This window comes from Corvus moneduloides, chromosome 21 (genome assembly GCF_009650955.1).
Source record: "Corvus moneduloides isolate bCorMon1 chromosome 21, bCorMon1.pri, whole genome shotgun sequence".
In the NCBI taxonomy this organism is placed as follows: domain Eukaryota; kingdom Metazoa; phylum Chordata; class Aves; order Passeriformes; family Corvidae; genus Corvus; species Corvus moneduloides.
This window is the reverse complement of record NC_045496.1, coordinates 4,535,484-4,552,906: the sequence shown is the minus strand read 5'-3', so window position 1 is coordinate 4,552,906 and position 17,423 is coordinate 4,535,484. Positions and strand designations below refer to the sequence as shown.

General features: G+C 43.5%; 1 protein-coding gene across 8 annotated transcripts in view; it reads right to left on the bottom strand.

Annotated features, from left to right (window-relative positions):
• The window catches only part of RAPGEF1 (Rap guanine nucleotide exchange factor 1), an 85,122-nt gene that overhangs the window by 52,793 nt on the left and 14,906 nt on the right, over positions 1-17,423 (bottom strand). For all 8 annotated transcript variants that reach the window (XM_032130550.1, XM_032130552.1, XM_032130554.1 and 5 more), the window contains exon 2: positions 289-428. In XM_032130550.1, the coding sequence (XP_031986441.1) occupies positions 289-428 (140 nt within the window). The remainder of the gene's footprint in view (positions 1-288; positions 429-17,423) is intronic.

Genomic DNA, 17,423 nt, shown 5'->3' with positions numbered 1-17,423 from the left:
AAGCATAACCCACGGGGTGTGCATGCAGAGAGGATGTGGCAGGCCATATACCACGTTCCATAAAGAGATATTTAAATGCTTGTGGAAGGAGGTCTCATCATGCTCTCCAAAGGGATTTATTTATTGATTTAATACTACACAGTGCTGTTTATAGGTAACCATAAAGTAACCCTGAGGATCCCTGAGCTGCAGAATTATGCAGGGGACAAAGTCACACACCAGAGTGTGATAAACTGAGTACCAGGAAGCAAGAAACCATCAGGATAACAGAACACGGCCTTTGCTTACTTTGTTCACTGACTTCTCTGGTGTTTTCACTGTCAGGTCAGCTTGCTTTCCTTTCTTTGAGGGTGTTCTCTTTATTTTTGGTGAATGAAACTTGCCTTTCAACTTCATTGTGAACGAGGAGAGATGAGAACGCTCAGAATCTAGAAAGACACAGAAAAGCATTACTGGATTAGGGCAATTATGCTGAAACCAGGGGCGTTGTGTTACAGCATTATCTGGAAGAGACTTGCACCACGTAAATTTATTGAGTGGAACACGATAAAGAAAATTAATAAACTGTCACTCTATATTATGTTTCAAACCACAATGCCACCATCATTTCCTGCTTTCCTCAGCTGCAATATCACCATCATTTCCTGCTTTCTCTCGGAAGCAGGAATGCTGCAAAGGAGAGGCAGGGACAGTAGGATTGCACTGCTCTGTGCCTTGGGAGAAAAGAGGAAAAACACCTCTCTTCAAAGCACTTATCTCCAGCAGGTCCCAAAGTACTTTACAAAGGAGGCAATCATCATGCCTCTTTGGCAGATGAGCAACTGAGTCAAGGGGATGAAGTGACTCGTTCACAGACCTCTGGCAGAGCAGAGCCCTTGGCTGTGGGTCAGCGCAGGCAGGGCTCTGCCTGGTACCCACGACCCGGCTGCTTCAGGGTTGGAGAACACAACCCCATGTAATGCCCTTCCCAGGATGCTGATCTCTACCCACCCAGCAGCATCTATTTTGAATGTGGCTCTATGGATAATCTGAACAAAAATGCCAGCCCTTGTCATCTGCAATGGATTTCACTTCCAATGTACCAGAAAAACCTGAGAACAGAGGAACCGCTTTGACACCAGGGCATCCTTCGAGGAGCTGAACTGCAGAACTGCTCAGCTCTTTTAAAAATTGTATTTTCATTGTTTTTTGAATACCTAAAAGCAGAAGTCTCAAAGGTTTGCAGTCATGCCCTACTCAGACTTATTGTTGAAATACATTTTTATCTGTTTAACCATGAAGCTAAATAAAAACTCCCTTGTAGAGAGCAATTTAGAAAGTATTTTGAGCAAAGAGCACTTTAATAAATGAAGGTCTGAATTGCTCTCTAGTGACCCAGATAACTCAGCAGAAGTTACCCAACTTGTCTGTAACTACGTTATCAAGAAAAGTAAGCAATTTTGCTGTATGTTTCATTTCTCTTTTAGGTTATGTGGGCATTAACTGCATTGGCTTTAATGAGTCCAAAGGACAGCCCCATGCATGCAGCACTGCAGCACCTCGTTAGCATGCAGACTGCAAACTGCAAAGGCTGCTGAACCAAATTAGCACCCAGCAGCTAAATACCACATAGCAGTGCAAACCCCGCTCCTCGCACTCAGAAACCACCCGACTACAGCTCAAGGAAAGGAACCCTGCTCGTCTTCCTTTAAACTTGATTTCCTGGTAGCGTGTTATGACCCTGCTGTGAGCACACGCACCAATACTCTGGTGAGGTATGTCCCCTAGACCAAGATTTTGCAGGCATCCTATGAATGGAAGCTACATGAGCACCGATCCTAATCTAGTCTGGCTGCAGACCTGTTCTCCACTTACAGAAGTAAATGTTTTCCCAGGTTTTCTTTGTATCATAAAGTCCTGTTTAGTGCACTGAGGAGGGAGGCACTAAAAACCTTGGCCACTGCAGATAAATCCAGGCGTATCAGTTGGCCTCTGAAGAATCACTTACAGCAGCTGGCACCCCAACTTAGCAACAATTTACGTCAGTGCTTTACATCCGCAAGAGGATCTCCAAACCTTTAAAACCTCTCTGTCTCCACAGGGTGCTGAAGGTCACCACTGAAGAGAGTTCCTGGCTGCTGTGATAACACTCTTGAACTCCTCCCCAAAAAAATCATTTGTATTTATTCCATACACCATATGAGAATTTCCATATTTGCACGCATATGCACGCTTGCCACGAGAAGTTGTGGCTCTCAATTAATTTTTCCAGAACTGGCAAACAATTACAATAATTAATCTACGGGAAGTAATGGTGACAGCAACAAATTGTGTCTGGCTCCTCCACGGGCTGCAGTGAGATCCAAACTGCTGGTCTCAGTAAGGAAACACTCAATGCCTACAAAACCCTTGGTTACCTATGGTGATAATTTTGCATTGTAAGGACAAGATATCTGGAAGTGAGAAAGATTTCAAAAGATTACCATTTCCTTTTCTCCTTGCCACCAGACATCTCTACCCATTTTCATGGAGCAAGCACACAAACGGCTGAACCAACGTGTGTGCATGGTCAGGAACCTCCAAAAGGAGGTGTCATCAGAGAAAGTTCCTTTTCTGCTGACAGCAGATCCTCTTCACCACCACCACCACCAGCCAACCACTGCCCTTTGTTCTTCTTACCCTTTGGTCACACCAAATCATTTGTGTGCCACACTCTGAGGGAAGACAGACACACAGAGCAAGGACAGAAGCAAGTGGCTGGAGCAGAATAGGAACTGCTTAAAATAGTACTGGCGAAGTAAACCAGCTGACATTTGCAAAAATAATAAACGTTATTGTTTGAACAGCCCTGCTAAGTCCTGCTTTGAAGATCACAAATTAATGCAGCTTTTTACTGCCATGGTCTACACCAAGCACTTTCCAGCTCTCATCTGCTCACAAGTTTCTGATGCATTTGCAGTTAAACAAATGAGTCACAAACCAATATTCTCTCACACTCAATTACCCTTAGCACTTAAAATAGCGCTTTTCTTGTTCCAAGCACATTACAAACACATCGTTCTCATCCTTAACCAGTCAGGCCTTAACTTTACTCTGCAGATGGGAAGCAGGCATAGAGGTGAAGCAACTTGTCTAAACAGAGCAGAGGGTGAGTCAGTGACTCTGGTACAGCATCTCCATCACTCTGCAGGCCCTCAGCCCTCTCCCCCTACTCATGGATCAAGCTGTGGAGCTCCTGTGATTATGTTCAGTGAATGCCAACAGAATTATTCGGCACACTGGGCTTTACAGTTTGCAAGCTGATACATCATTCAAGCATTATAAACAGAATTTGCTTTGTAATGAATCTGGATGAAGTGGTATAAAAGAGAAGTGATACTTGAGTAGGAAGGGATTCTAGCTCACAGGTGTAAGGGACCTAAGCCTTTACAGATGAAGCCTGAAACCCTCCTCTAAAGAGCACAGCTGAGCAAGACTTCTTAGACTGGTTACCACAGCACTGTCTGCCTTGAAAAAATCACTTTTTTTATACTATATCCTAATTTAAATATCTTCCATGTCCTGTGTGTCTGTCCAGTTAAAAAGTTCAAACAGCACAGCATGCCTTTACAGATTAAATAATTTGGTAACATATACAGAGGCAGAAAACAGAGCCATGGCAGTGCTCAAACCACTTCTCCTGTCCCTCTGCTCCTTCCTGCCTATCTACAGTAACCAAACCCCTTAATGCAGCATTGAGGTTGTTCTGAGCTTGGGAGTTTGCCCACTGGAAATTATTCTATCATATTACCCTCGCCTCTTGTTGATGAATAGCCAGCAGTGTTTAGCTGGAGTCTCAGCACTGGCTTTCTCCTCTCTGGTGTGCAGGAGGAGGGCACCCCGCACTTCCTTTTATGCAGTGTCCAAATATTTGTGAGATGAATGGGAAAAGTCAGGGTAATAAACTCAATTGAGTGATTTCAACTGGAAGAGGGGGGGAAAAAAGTTGTATCAAAGTGTTTCTGTCTCGAAGGAACCACTGACTTTCCATCCCCTCATATTTCATCTGTCTAGATGCTCTGCTGCTGCACGCAACTCGAAGAAAAGCCCTTCAAAATGACTTTATTATGGATCTGAGTTTCTTGATTTCTGACTGGAAGCTTTATTATGTCACTCATTTCATAGCTGATTCCATCCCCCGTTAGTGAGACTCCCACTCTGCCGTGCTTGAACGTGCTCCAGCTGTTGAGTCACGGCCCTGCTCAGCTCCCAGGCTCTTCTCCCCGGCACGTGTCTGGGGTCTGACCACACACACAACACCAGAGAGCTCGCCTGACATGCCTGCTCCAACCAGCCCTGCTGTCAGGTGTGGCCAGAGGGGTTTTTCAGTATCCCTCAAGGCCCTGGACCAGGCAGATGAAGGCTAAGGAGACCACGGCCAACCAGGAGCCACCTGATTCCCCATCAGCTCCCCAAGCTCCAGCAACTGGTGCTGCTGCCAGTTTGCCAATAGAAAGCTAAATCTGGTGAGGGAAGAACTGCAGGTTTGAAACAATAGTGGATTAAAAAGGAAGGCAGATAAATCGGCTGATGTGCTTGTGGGCGAAGAAACTAAGGCTGCTCAGGAGAAAGCTGGCAAGTCAAAGCCCAACGTCCACCTCTGTCATAGTCAAATGGCCACTCCCCACTTGGGTTCAAATGAAGGCCAGAAGATAAGTCAAAACACACAAGCTGGTGAATTCCACCAACTTAAGCCAGCAGCAAGTTATTTGCTTTAAAGTCAAAGCGAAAGTTCAGCCTTTTACAGAGCTCAGTCACAGCAGAGTTTCCATCTGTTGGGTCCCACTCGCCAGCCTCATGTAACCAGCACATGGGAGGCTTCAGAAATGGGAAATAATCCCCTGCCTGTTTCTGCACCTCCTGGTCCTGTTTGTGTCACTACTGCTCCGTGGTAGGGAGGCTCCCCAGCAGCTGGGACGGGCAGTTTAACTGTTCAACTTGTCTAGTGCTTGGATCATATAAAACTAACTGAAAATAGACTTATTTTTAATTAAAACCCCACAAACTTTAGAATACAGTACCTTTTCTTTCCTTCACCTGAAAAACTAACCCCTCCATCTTCTCTCACTCTCTGTGTGTTCAGACACCAAAACCCTGCAGCTTTAGAGGAGACACAGCCTTAAAAAAGGGTTATAGTTCATTTTCCAGCTTGTCCTGACTCTTGTGGCTTGTTAGAATGAACGAAGTGGAGTCTAAAAATCTTATTCCACAAATGGTTCCTTTTTCAAAGGCCATTTGGGTCTCTGCTGGATGCACATATCCAAAAGCTATCAGATTAAAAATAACAGCAGACATCTCCCCCCATGTCATAATGAAGCTATTGTGCACATTTTTAATCAACTGCTCCTGCCACTTTTGCCACGAGTCCTTTGAAGGCAGCAGTGACTTATGTAATGAGTTACACAACGATGCCCATTAAAATGGCATTTGTTCCCTTGGGCTCAGCTCCATCATTTGAGAAGACAAAAGGCAAGTTGCAAGGCTTCAGCTAAACCCTAGCTGACAGGGACTTTAAGGGTTCTGAAGCAAAAGGCAAAAATAACAAGCTGGAGTTAAAAATGACCTTTCTGCTGAGGATGTCTGTGCTGCGATGCAGCGCCCAGCGAGAGCCTCTGGGGCTGGGGCTACTCCAGATGCAATTCTGCTCTCAGAAACACAGGAAAACAGGTGATTCAGGATGGGCAGACAGGCACATGAGAGCTTACCATGAAAATCATTAAACATACTGCAAAGCATGGGTCTGTCCAGATTTTATATGGATATTACTAGATTCTCAACATGTTCCTTCCAGCCTTAGGGCAAGGACTATATCTGTTACATACCTGTAAGCACACAGATCTGGGGGATTGTGCCCTGGCTGAAGCTTTTGGGCTCTCTTGTAATGTAAATATTAAAATCAGGGATTGACAGAAAATCTAAGCCTTTGAGCTTTGCAGGAAACAGCCGAGTTCCTCTGCAGAAGAGCTGGCACAGGAGGCACAGTGTGATGCTCACCAGTGAGCAGTGGGCAACAAAAACCTACTGCAGGGGCACTTGTAAAAATGAATTTTAATAATCCTGTCTGTCTTGTGACAAAATGTTCAACCCTGCCAATGTGTAGCTATGAAGGTGGAGAGAAAGCACGAGGTTTTAAGGAAGGTTGAAGAAACAGATGAGGAGAATCCCCATAGGTTCTCCACCCTTGCACACCTGCAGTGTGTCACTGTCTCTCCCATTATGCAGCAAACAGCCTTCAGTTACTTTTCACACCCTCTTTCTCCAGAAGTCCTGAGGATGTTTAGAAGCCTAAAAATGCTGATATGCAGCACTTGTGCAATGCTGCATGTTCCCAAAAGGATGAACTGGGATCCTGAGTACAGAAAAGACAGAATGTGACAGAACAGAATTAAAATATCCCTTATTAAAATATCCCCACTGCTGCACCACGGGTGCTCAAAAGCCTCAGACCTACTACTCCCAGCTCTGTGAGTTTACTTTTCCTAACTTTGCCATTATCCCCAGAGACTGAAGCAAAGAGAATTTATGCAGAAACAACAAAAAAAAAACCTGGTAGGGGACCTGGAAAGGAAAAAAAAAGGGAGGGTCCAGTGTCAATCAGGAAGTTTGCCCACCCAAACTTTTGTACCTTAGGTGGAGTTGTTTGTAAGCTGCTCCAAGTCCCTCTCCAGGGAATCCAATTGCTAGGAGAGCCGCCAGGTTTTAGAGGAAAACGATGGAGGAAGGGCAGCTGAGAATCAAACAATCGTTCTTGAGTGCTAAAGAAACTTTTCCTCTAACATCACGTCACCTTGGAAGCAGCCAGCTTTTAGACCGACTGCCCTTTTTCTTTTCTGGCAACATTACAGTGAATGAGCATAAACCAGTGAGCATTAATGATGTGCAATGACAGCACACAAACTTCTCTGGAAAAGGGAGGCTCAGTTCCCTCCCAGCTGGCCAGGCAATGCTCACTGACTCACAGGCTTCATTATTTTTATGCCGCCCTCTGGGGCCTCCAGAGGAAGCAAAACATTTTTATTTGTCAGAGAGCACATTTTTATTTTGATTTTTTTTTTCTTTCTAAGCAACCATGAATGAGGCATCTCCAGCTGCAGCAACCTCATGTGGGAAGAGCTCACAGTGTCTGCACGGGAATTGCAAGGCAGAGAGGGCAACTTATCAATTCAGCCACATCTCCCAACTGCAGTGAAAAGGACTGGGTTAGTCAACAACATTAATTTTATGGTTCATTAACATTACAGCTCTTCTTCCTTCCAGTATCATATCTGGAAGCAAATCTTCAGGTTGCAAGGAAGAGAAGATGCACATGATCAAGTAGCAAGTTCAGAGCAGATGACCAGATTCCCTTCTACTCCTCTTTTTGCCTGGTATTTCAGAACAGAGAAATCTTCTTGTATGCAGATACCTAAACCAGGAATCCTTTGCCTGCTGAAAACTGCAGCAGTATCACTCAACCAGTTTACAGGGGAAAAAGAAAAGGGAAAAAGCTAAAATTAATCAAACAAGGAGGGATTTACAAGGAAGTAAATTGCTACCCAAGTTCAGTTTCCTCCAGCACACAAAAGCTGGCTTTGAGGTTTCTTTTTGAACAAGATACTGTAATTTATTGATAAGCAGCAGACAGGACTTTTGCTGTGGTTTATTGAAAGCTGCTCCAGCAGACCTGGTGCCATATCAACCCCCAAGCAGGAACACCAGCAATCCCCAGCAAACCTTTGTGCAGCATCTGGTGAGTCTCTGGTAATTTCCCATCTAAGTACTGATTTTGCACAGCCCTGCAAGCCCCAGAGAACTGATGGGATTACAACACTGGTAACATGACTCGTAACTCCCCCGGTGCCAACAGCACTAGAACAACAAGAGACTCAAGTAGCCTCCAACACCAATGTGAACAATGTGGTCCCTGCTCACCCTGTTCTACCCATGAAAGCCAAGGATGTTAACTAAACATTTAATTTTAAATGGAAAAAAATAGTCCAGCTACATGGCATAACATCTGCATTACTTCAGCAAACAGCCCCGAACACAGAAATTGCAATGCTTGCAGGGAATCTGCTGAATTTCTCTGTTCACCAAACATGGTTAATATGGGGTCTGTGGGCATCCCCACTTGTCTAGCAGCTTTTGGAGGATATGGTCATGACAGTGATTCAGACATCTAAAAATAAAGCCCTGCAGGCACAAGTGTGCGTGCGCACCACCTGAGTCACTCCGGGCTGCGGGGAGCCCGTGAGCCAAAGCTCATCTGTTTCATTGACACCACTGCCATGGCCAAGCAAAAAGCCTCGTCACCGAGCTCTGCTTCAACTCCTTCCCCCCTCCTCTCATTTTCTCAAGCACATTTAGGCTCTTCCTACACTGAAAGATCTTTGCTGGGCTTGGGTTTCAGTCGTACGGCCATCAGCTTTGAAACTCAGACCTGAAAGATTATAACCCAATGTTGCTGAAGCTGTTTATCCATCTCCAAGGTGACAGGATGTCGTCACAGGCACTCGGCAGGACACCAAGCAGAAAGGCATTATTTCAGATGCTTTAGGGAAAAGCCTAATTGCTCACAACCTGGCCACAGGTTCAACAGCTGACAAACAAGGTTGTAAATGGAGCCTTGGCTTCTTGTCTGCCCCACAGCACCGGCTCTGAATGGGAAAAACTCAGCCCTCTTTCATCCGTGGAGAGTAACCACTGCTCTCATTCATTAGGCAATGGAAAAAAAAAAACCAGAGAAGCTGGCTCAGATCTGCCTGACACAATTTCCAGTTGCTTTGGACATTACTAATTATAGTCATCTTTATTTCTGACCTCTGATTACAGACTCTTTGCACATTCAGTCTGAATGGCAAAGATAACCCCTCTTTTCTAGTAGGCTTGGGAGGAACCTCATATGCTGCCCAAAAGCCACCGCCCACACTCAGCCGAGCTGAGCACAAGAAATAAGATGAAAACATGGAAAGCATTTGCTTAAACATGCTCGGTTTTACTTCCTTCTTTAGCAAGTACCATAGATCAAGGGCAGCAGTCCAGGTGAGAGTGTGATGTAAGCTCTTTTCCATGCGTGTTCCCAGATGAGCTAACTGCTCCGTGCGGGAGCCTCATTTCTCACTGTTCTGACTAGTGCTGTATCCTGGGGGCTCAGATGCTGAAAAGCAGATATTCAGTTCAGTAAGATTAAACATGTCTGCACAACTTCGGTGCACCATGCTGGGGGCTCACATCTCTGCACGAGAGAGAAAAATGAATTTCAGGAACCAGGCCAGCACTATCTCCTAGAGGCACTGCAACACCAGTGTAAACTTCCCTAATATTGCTTACTCAAGAAAACAAGGCACCACAGGAGGGCTATGCAAATCCCTCAACTTTGAAGTGCTGCTCTCCTGTTGCCCCAAAGGACCAACTCTCTATCTCCACACACCCAGACAAGTGTGTGTGCAAGGCGATACAGCGGCACCGCAGGTGTGAAATTTCTGATGCAATCAGGTCAGAAGCTGCTTTGACATTATTGTTGTGCTGCTCCGTAAAGGGTTAAGAAGCTGCAGGCCATATCCTCAATTCCATACTCTGTTCTATACCTGATAGAATCTGCAACCAAACCACCAGCTTTATTGCCTGCCTACAGGCAGGAGGAAATATTAGTCTTCTATAAGCACAATTTGAAACATCAGTGCCTCCAGCAAGGGGAAACTGAGATGTTAATTGAACTGAACAGCCCAGGAGGGAGCTCCCTCTTCCCTTCCTCAGCTGTAGGATTAGCACATCCCTACACCACCATGGCAGGAAACATGAGGGACCTTAGGGATTCTAAGTGGGATGTCTGCCTTTCACTCTGCTGCACATAAACACTAACGTTACTTTAACAGTAAACAATTATTTGTGACAACTTCCTATTTTATCCCATCTCTTCATGCCTGAATTAAAATACGGTTACATCACTCCTACGGACAACAGGTTTCAAGGTAAAGGCATACTGACACCAACACCTTGCAGTTCTCCCCACTCTTTTTGGCAAATCCTGACTTTGAAAGATACAGAATTCTGAACTTCTACAGCAGCAAACCTCAGCAGATTTGTACATCAACAACAACATGAAGGGAGTCTGAAGGAATCCATCCCATCTCTAATTCATCTGAGCCTACTGAAGACTTGAGGTTTCAGTACCAGGGAAACAGTTACTAGAATTTTACTCAATTTAATTTTGAAGAAAAAGCAGCTATTCCCCCGATACTTCAGAATATTACTCAGCCTAATGCAGTGACAAGTTTGAAAACCCACTTAACAAGGATCCCCTGATCAGACCTGAGCCTGATTTCTTTGGCACATCACTCTTTGCTGGCATGCAACGTTATTTTTTGTATCACCCTATCTGTATTTAACAGTTACTGTCATCTTTAATGGTAATTCCCAAAAGTGGGCCCTACTAATAATCAGTTTCAATTTTTCAATGAACTTCCAGTTTGCTCACATAGGAAGATGGCCTGAATTTCAAGAAGAAACACCTTCAACACTCATATACAACAACTCAACAGCTAAAGGGAACCCAGCTCAGGCTAGATTTCACCAAAACCAAAGCGGAACCTTATCTCAGCATCTCTTTACAATCTTGCTGAAACTACTCTCTTATCACAGAATAAATCTTGGTGAATTAATAGCTACTTGAATGATGTTTTTACCAACAGCCCATTTCCTCATCATATCCCATCCCATTCAAGGCATGGCATCAGGTTTCAGAAGTGAGATCTTGCCCACAAGCCAGCCCTACTGGCCAGGAAGACACACGAATGACCCACTCCAAGAAAAAAAGCATGTTTTAAAAGCCAGTGCCCACATTCTGTGGTAGAGAGACCTTAGGATACTATAAATAAGAAATAATTCTGTAAAGTATTTCTATTTAATTTGGTTTTGACAAAACAGCAAACCCACAACTGCCAAAGCTATTTAAGTCTGTGCAACACAACGTGCGACTGTGTGGCGATGCTGCCATCAGCCCTGAAAGGTGAATCAATACTAATTTCAGTTTGTGGTCCGTTGAGCAATACTTTGGAGCTTTAGGAGGTCCGTTTGGAAAACAGCAGCCAGTTTGTAACAGGAAACTTCAGCTCCACCAAGCCTCGAGCCATGTGGTGCAGGGTCAGGCCAGGCTCTGCTCCATCGCCTCCGGAGAGCACGGCCCTCCGGTCAGGCTGAGCCTGGTGCCTTGTCAAAGCTTCACTGTGATTAACTTCATGCTCCTTCACTGTGAAAAACAGGCAATAACCCACTGCTTTCTGCAGTACATTCAGTATGTCACACAGCTGGGTTCAGAAAGACATCGAGAGGTGTTTATAAAAATACCCGTGGTGCTGTTGCTAGAAGGACAAACACCTCCCAGACCTTCTGGGCTCAATATTATCAACTGGTAATGCACAGCCCGCCTGCAGAAGCTTCACCCCAATCAGATTTTGAGTCTTCACCTGGATCCAGCCAGTGAGTTCAAAAAATTACACTGCAGTAAAGCAATAAGAAACACTACAAACCATCTTTCAACTAAAAAACAACCACCTATAATTGCAAGCACAGAACTGACTTCATAGTTATACATGTTTATTAATACCACTTTGCAATATAAGAAGAATCTAGTACTGAGCTTTGTGTCAGTGTAGTAAAAAAGCATCACTTTTTTTTTTCCTGCTCAGCAGAAACAACCTTGTGTTGTGAGGAAGGGGCTGAGGGGAGTCAAACACTGCAGCCATTGACTGCAGGACGTCCACAAACATCTGCTCCACACAAGGACCACTCTCCCACGACGCTCTGCATGACTTCACAAGATTTGCAATCTGAGCTTGGACTTCATTTATTTTAGCACATGTTTTCAGGAAACTTCCCTTTCCTTTCTACCCTGTTTACAAATTTACACAGCAAACTCACTTTGCCTCCCTCCCCAAACAAACACATAAATTTTGCCTTTTTTCTCTTCTGTGTTACCTATGAACTCTGAAGCTCAGCAAATAAACTCTCAGCTACATCCACTTCTAAGCTGCTGATTTCTGCAGAGGAATGACAGATGGAGGAGAGCTCTCCTGCTTCATTTCTGGCAACTCTGCAGCCAGAAGTCTGAATACACTCAATGTGCCCTCATTCCTCATTAACCTGAGAGCCACTTACGTACCTACCACAAAGAGTGCAGAACTGGAAGATGGCTCAAACAAATCTTGGAAAATGCAATTGGTTTGGGAAAAGCTGCTTCATTAAAACGTGTTGAAACTCCTAAGTCCCTCTGCAAAAGGCTCCTACAGCTTTGTATGACTTTAAACAGCACCATTTCCATGTCTATCCTGATATGACACACCAGCCATAGGTACAAAACACCCCTCAAGGCTTGATTGCTGCTATTTGACAAAAAAACCCCAACACTATGTATAGCAGTCACAATCATAATTATGAAACTGAACCCATATGGGAACTTCGAAAGATGCCCCTGACATAAGATACTTTCAACAGGGACTCAAATCACTCATAAAAGAGAATTTAAAGATATAAAGAAAATACTTCAAGTCCAGTCAAGTTAATTTGCTACTTGTTGGCAGAAAACAGAGCAGGTGAAGAGCTGAGCTGGTTTTCTGGCAATTGTACAAATCTACTTTTAGGGAAATCACTTCAAACTATAACACATCAGAATTTATCATGATAAAACAGGCAAAACTCAAAACCTCAAGAACCCTGTAGCTCAGACTTTATAGTGAGAGGGCTCCTACATCCTGGGAAGTTAGCTCAGATCAAGGTGGAAGCTGGAAACTCACACATATTATTCCCAATTAACTCCCTACATAGTCTTACTTTGGAATATGACTGTCCACTTGCAGAATGGATTTAGCTAATTAGAAGGCATAAGGACGATATTTAGAGATAGTTCTCACATATATATGGGAAGTTGTTTCTCAAAGATAAAGTCTAGCTTTGTTGAACAGAAGTAGATAACAAACCTCAAAGGAAGAGATTTTTCTTGTATGAACGATCATTTTTTTATTTAAAGGACACTCCTGTGTTATTATAAGGAACCAGGACAACATAATCCCAACATTTTCCACTGTAAAGCAGAAATCCCTGTTTTCTGCTCTCCTGTTAAGAATTGGGTCTGCATTTGCAAAACAACCCAACAAAGAAGTGCCAGCTCCACTCAAATCTTTGTCACTTAGGAACTCAGGGCAAGGAAAGGCAGCTCCAGGCCTAGCAGCAAAGCTCTAGGCTTACATTTGATCAATAGTCTAAACAAAGCCTGACCTAGCACCAAACAGGCAGCTGATTTGCACACAGAAATTTGCAGAACGTTTCTTTTGTTCCTTTAATGACAAAATTGCCATCTCTGTGCCTCCGAAATGACCATGTGAAGGTTTTTCAGTTTACAAGCCAGAAGTTCATGGCATAAATTGATGAGGTGGGGATTCAGAGCAGGTGACACCATCAGACACATGAAAAGCTCACGCAGAACAGTCACAAACCCACGTCACCGTTGGCAGATGACCCACCTGGGTGATGGCAGCTCAACTCCTGAAGCCATCAGGAGTGGCTTTAAAGGACAAACAGACTAACCGTGATCCTGAAGCCACAAAATATTCCTATAATGGGCTTGAAACACACTGCCAGTCACAGGCAGCACACAGTAAACAATAAAAAGAAAAGTAAGTAAAAAAAGTAAAGAAAAAAACAAAGCTGTCCAAGCAATAGGCAGGTTACTGTGAAAGAAATGACCAATCCTCACAACAAATGACCCAGCAGAACCAATCTCACCATCCCTAACGAGCTCTCCAGATGTAACAATATGAATGCTCACAGTCATTTTCAATATTTCAAACCAAGAAACTGCTCCCTCATATTCTTAATTACCTCCCACAGCAAGACAGACGGGGATTTGGAGCCTCCGTAAATTCTCAGTAGTAGAGAAATCAACACATTAATTTTCTAACATTAGGGCTACTAGGTTTATTTTATAAAATTACTAGCCAAACCAGAGTCCAATAATGAGATGATCTATTTGGAAATAGTATTTTGCTTGGAGGAAGAAAAGAAACACTGTTTTCATCTCTAATACCCATAAATCACTGTATTTACAGACTACAGCTTGGGGACTCAGGGCTAATCTACTGATAGGATTTCTCTTCTATTTGCACTGTGTCTGCATCTGCTCTCTTCATGTGAAAACAAAAAGCTGCCCAAGAAGATTATGGCACTTTCACACCCTAGATCACCCAGGTCCCAAAGAGTCTGCCTAGTTCAGCTCGTTAAGAGCACACCACACTTTGCATTTCCTACTATTTTAATACTGTGTTTAGTGAATATAGGAGAACACTGGTAAAGCAGCTCTTGTTCAACTTCAAACAAATGCAAGACAGTTCTTTATTACAAAAGCTGAAATCAGATGCTCCAAGGCTCCTTTCACAAAGTGATCATGGGCATGACAAGGTGAACACCAGTAAGTACAATCAAACACACATCCTCCTCTCCCCAGACATGTTCCTACCGTTCAACTACACTGTGGTAGACATGGTTTATTAAAGGATTTTCACACACCTAAGGAGCCATGTCTGGCAGTGATTTCTTTATTTATTTAAATAAACATTTTATACCTATATATACATAGTGCTTTTAAAGAGAACCTCCAAAAAACATCAAGAATCATTCAACTCCAGGGTAAAAGGTAACAGCAAAACATGGGAAAAATCACAAGGAAGAAGAGAAATTAAATTCCAGAAAAAAGAGCATATGACATGGATTTGAAAGCATGCTAGGGGCTATGGAGGGCTATACAGAGCCCACTTATCACAGATAAGAACTGAGATTGAATTTTGGAGGTCTAATCTGAAATAAAGAGAGCCATAATATTCCTGGGAGTAAACAGCTCCAGAGAGCATCATCGTTGCAGGAGGAGGCTTCTTCTGCCAAATTACCACCACTCTTACTCAAATTCACACCTTCTGGTAGTGCATTAACACAACAATCTTGTATTATATTAACCTCAGTCAATCATTTTACCTCCACAGAGGCAGAGGCCAGAAAGGGAATTTCAGAGTTCAAGCCCGTTCTCTTGCTAGATCATAAAAATCACAGCATTAGTGTATCATACAAAGGGTCACCCACTGGGACTTGATGCAAAACAAGGAAAACCAAAACAAGGAAACAAAGCAAACAAGGAAAAATCCTTAAACAAAGAAAGAAAATCTTTAAAATCATTGGTCCATCCACTTAAGTGCTCTTAATTCATAACGATCTTGATTCCTATAGCTAGTTCTAAATTTTCAATGCAGTATGTGTCGTTTTATTTAAAAAACACGACCTACATTTGAATTTCTGAGTAAGAGCACAGACGTACACAACGCTTTGCATGCTAAAGATGGGGCTTTATAGTGGCTCAGATTTCACATGTGCCCATCCTTTGAATGGCAAATCTGTCCTGACGCTGCTCATTGTTACGGGATTTTTTAGATCCAGAGACACAGAGAGCACCTGACCCGGGAGTTCTGACAGCAACCAGGCTATTGCAGAGAGGCAGCAGGAAAAAAGAGGCCGCTCAGTTGTCAGCCAGACTCTCTTTAATCAGGCTGAAACGCTATGGAGAGGGGGGTTCAATCTCTCCAATCCACATTCCCATCGCTCACGCTGCTTTCTTAATTAGCAGCAAGTGGACAACAGCTGTCAGTAGCCTAGAGGCCAGAAAGTTATCAGCTAAAAGGGGGACGTGTTAAGAGAGAGACATAGAACGGGGCTGTTAAATGAACCAGTGGTCAATACAGGCAAGAGATCCATCCACAGCCAACATGGAATGCTTTGGGTTGGAAGGGACCTTAAAGATCATCTCATTCCAACCCCCCTGCCATGGGCAGGGACACGACCTCATCCACTGACACCGAGAGGATGCTCTTCCTGCTGGCTTTAGTCTGGATATTTTAACATATGACTAACTGTAATTCAGTTTTTTTGGGTTTTTTTTTTTTAGTATTCCCGTAACAGGAAAATTTAAACAGAATAGAAGGAAATGGGAAGGCCATCCTAATGTCTTGATGAAAATACATGGGGGTCAATTCAAAGGCACAGCAGAATAAAGTCTTCAAGATGGTTCCAGAGATTTTAAGCATACAAGTTGAAGCTCAAGAGAGAGGGGGGAGAAAGGATGTTTTACTTAAGCACTAGAGAGAAAATTTAGCAGAAGATACAAACTTCATCTAGAAGCCCTAACCTCAAACAGCACAAAAGAAAAAGACTCTACGCAGTCACTATTGTCTATGTATTAAATCCCATGAGCCCCAGTCATTGGTCTTGACCTTATTGTACCACATATTAGACTAAAGTGGGTCAAAAAGAAATTTCATTCCCAAAGAGGTGACACCCTCTGGTCATACCATATGCTTATCTCATAACACAACTCGCTGACTGTCTGGATGATCAAGAAATAAAGTAATTGCTTCCCTGTTGGATGTCCTGATTACTGTCATTTGTGGCAATAGGGAACTCAATGCAATTGCAAGCAATAAAATGTATTATTAAAATTCCCCGCTGCCCATTTGTTACTGATAAATTGTCATCGCCCCAACTTCTTCAGAAAAGCCAGGCTTCTTTTGAATTTGGCTTTAACCTACCCAGAAAGCAGAGATTTGGAGCAATTTTCTGAAGTCTTGCTGGCAGTTCTGCCAGTTCTAAATATATCCCAGCTTTCTGAGCTTGAACCTATGCAAGGGAAGCTGGGAGGAAAATGGAAGTATTTCCCCAAGCTGCCAGTAGAATAGCAAGACATCTAAAAGCCCTCATCAAATTAAGTGCTTAATTACAATTCAGACTTTGAGACTCTGGAAATTAGGATAATCTTCTGGGAAATTTAACAGTCTCCCACAAAAGAAATTGCAACATACAAGCCAAAAAAAGCACTGAGCTTGGAGAATGTTATCCCATCAAATCATACCTTGTACTAGATTACTCACCCTAATTCCTGGAGAATATGAGGTGAGATCCACAACTTAATTTCAGGTCCTTGAGCCATTGGGAAAGATGAGGATCAACATTTAGGAGGCTAAATCAGGAAAAGCAGTCTCATGTAAAAAGCTGAGAAATGTTTGTTGAGTTGATGGAGACCTGCCTGTGAAGGGACCTTCTCACACTTGACTTCATGACGGACTGTGAGGCAAAGCCACAAAGGGCACGGCTTGGAGAAGGTCTTGACACAGCCACTGGCATGACCACTGAAATTTTGGCAGCAAAGCATGGCTGCAGCCTTGCCAGCTCCATTCCTCTAGGTGGCATGATCTGTGCACGCATCACCTGGATCTTCCCACGCGGAGAGATGTCACCACTACACAGCACTACGTCTGCCACTCTCACTACCTCATGACATCCCTAAAGGCATGAACTAACAACCCACTTGCAGGCTACACAGCTCCAATGATGAC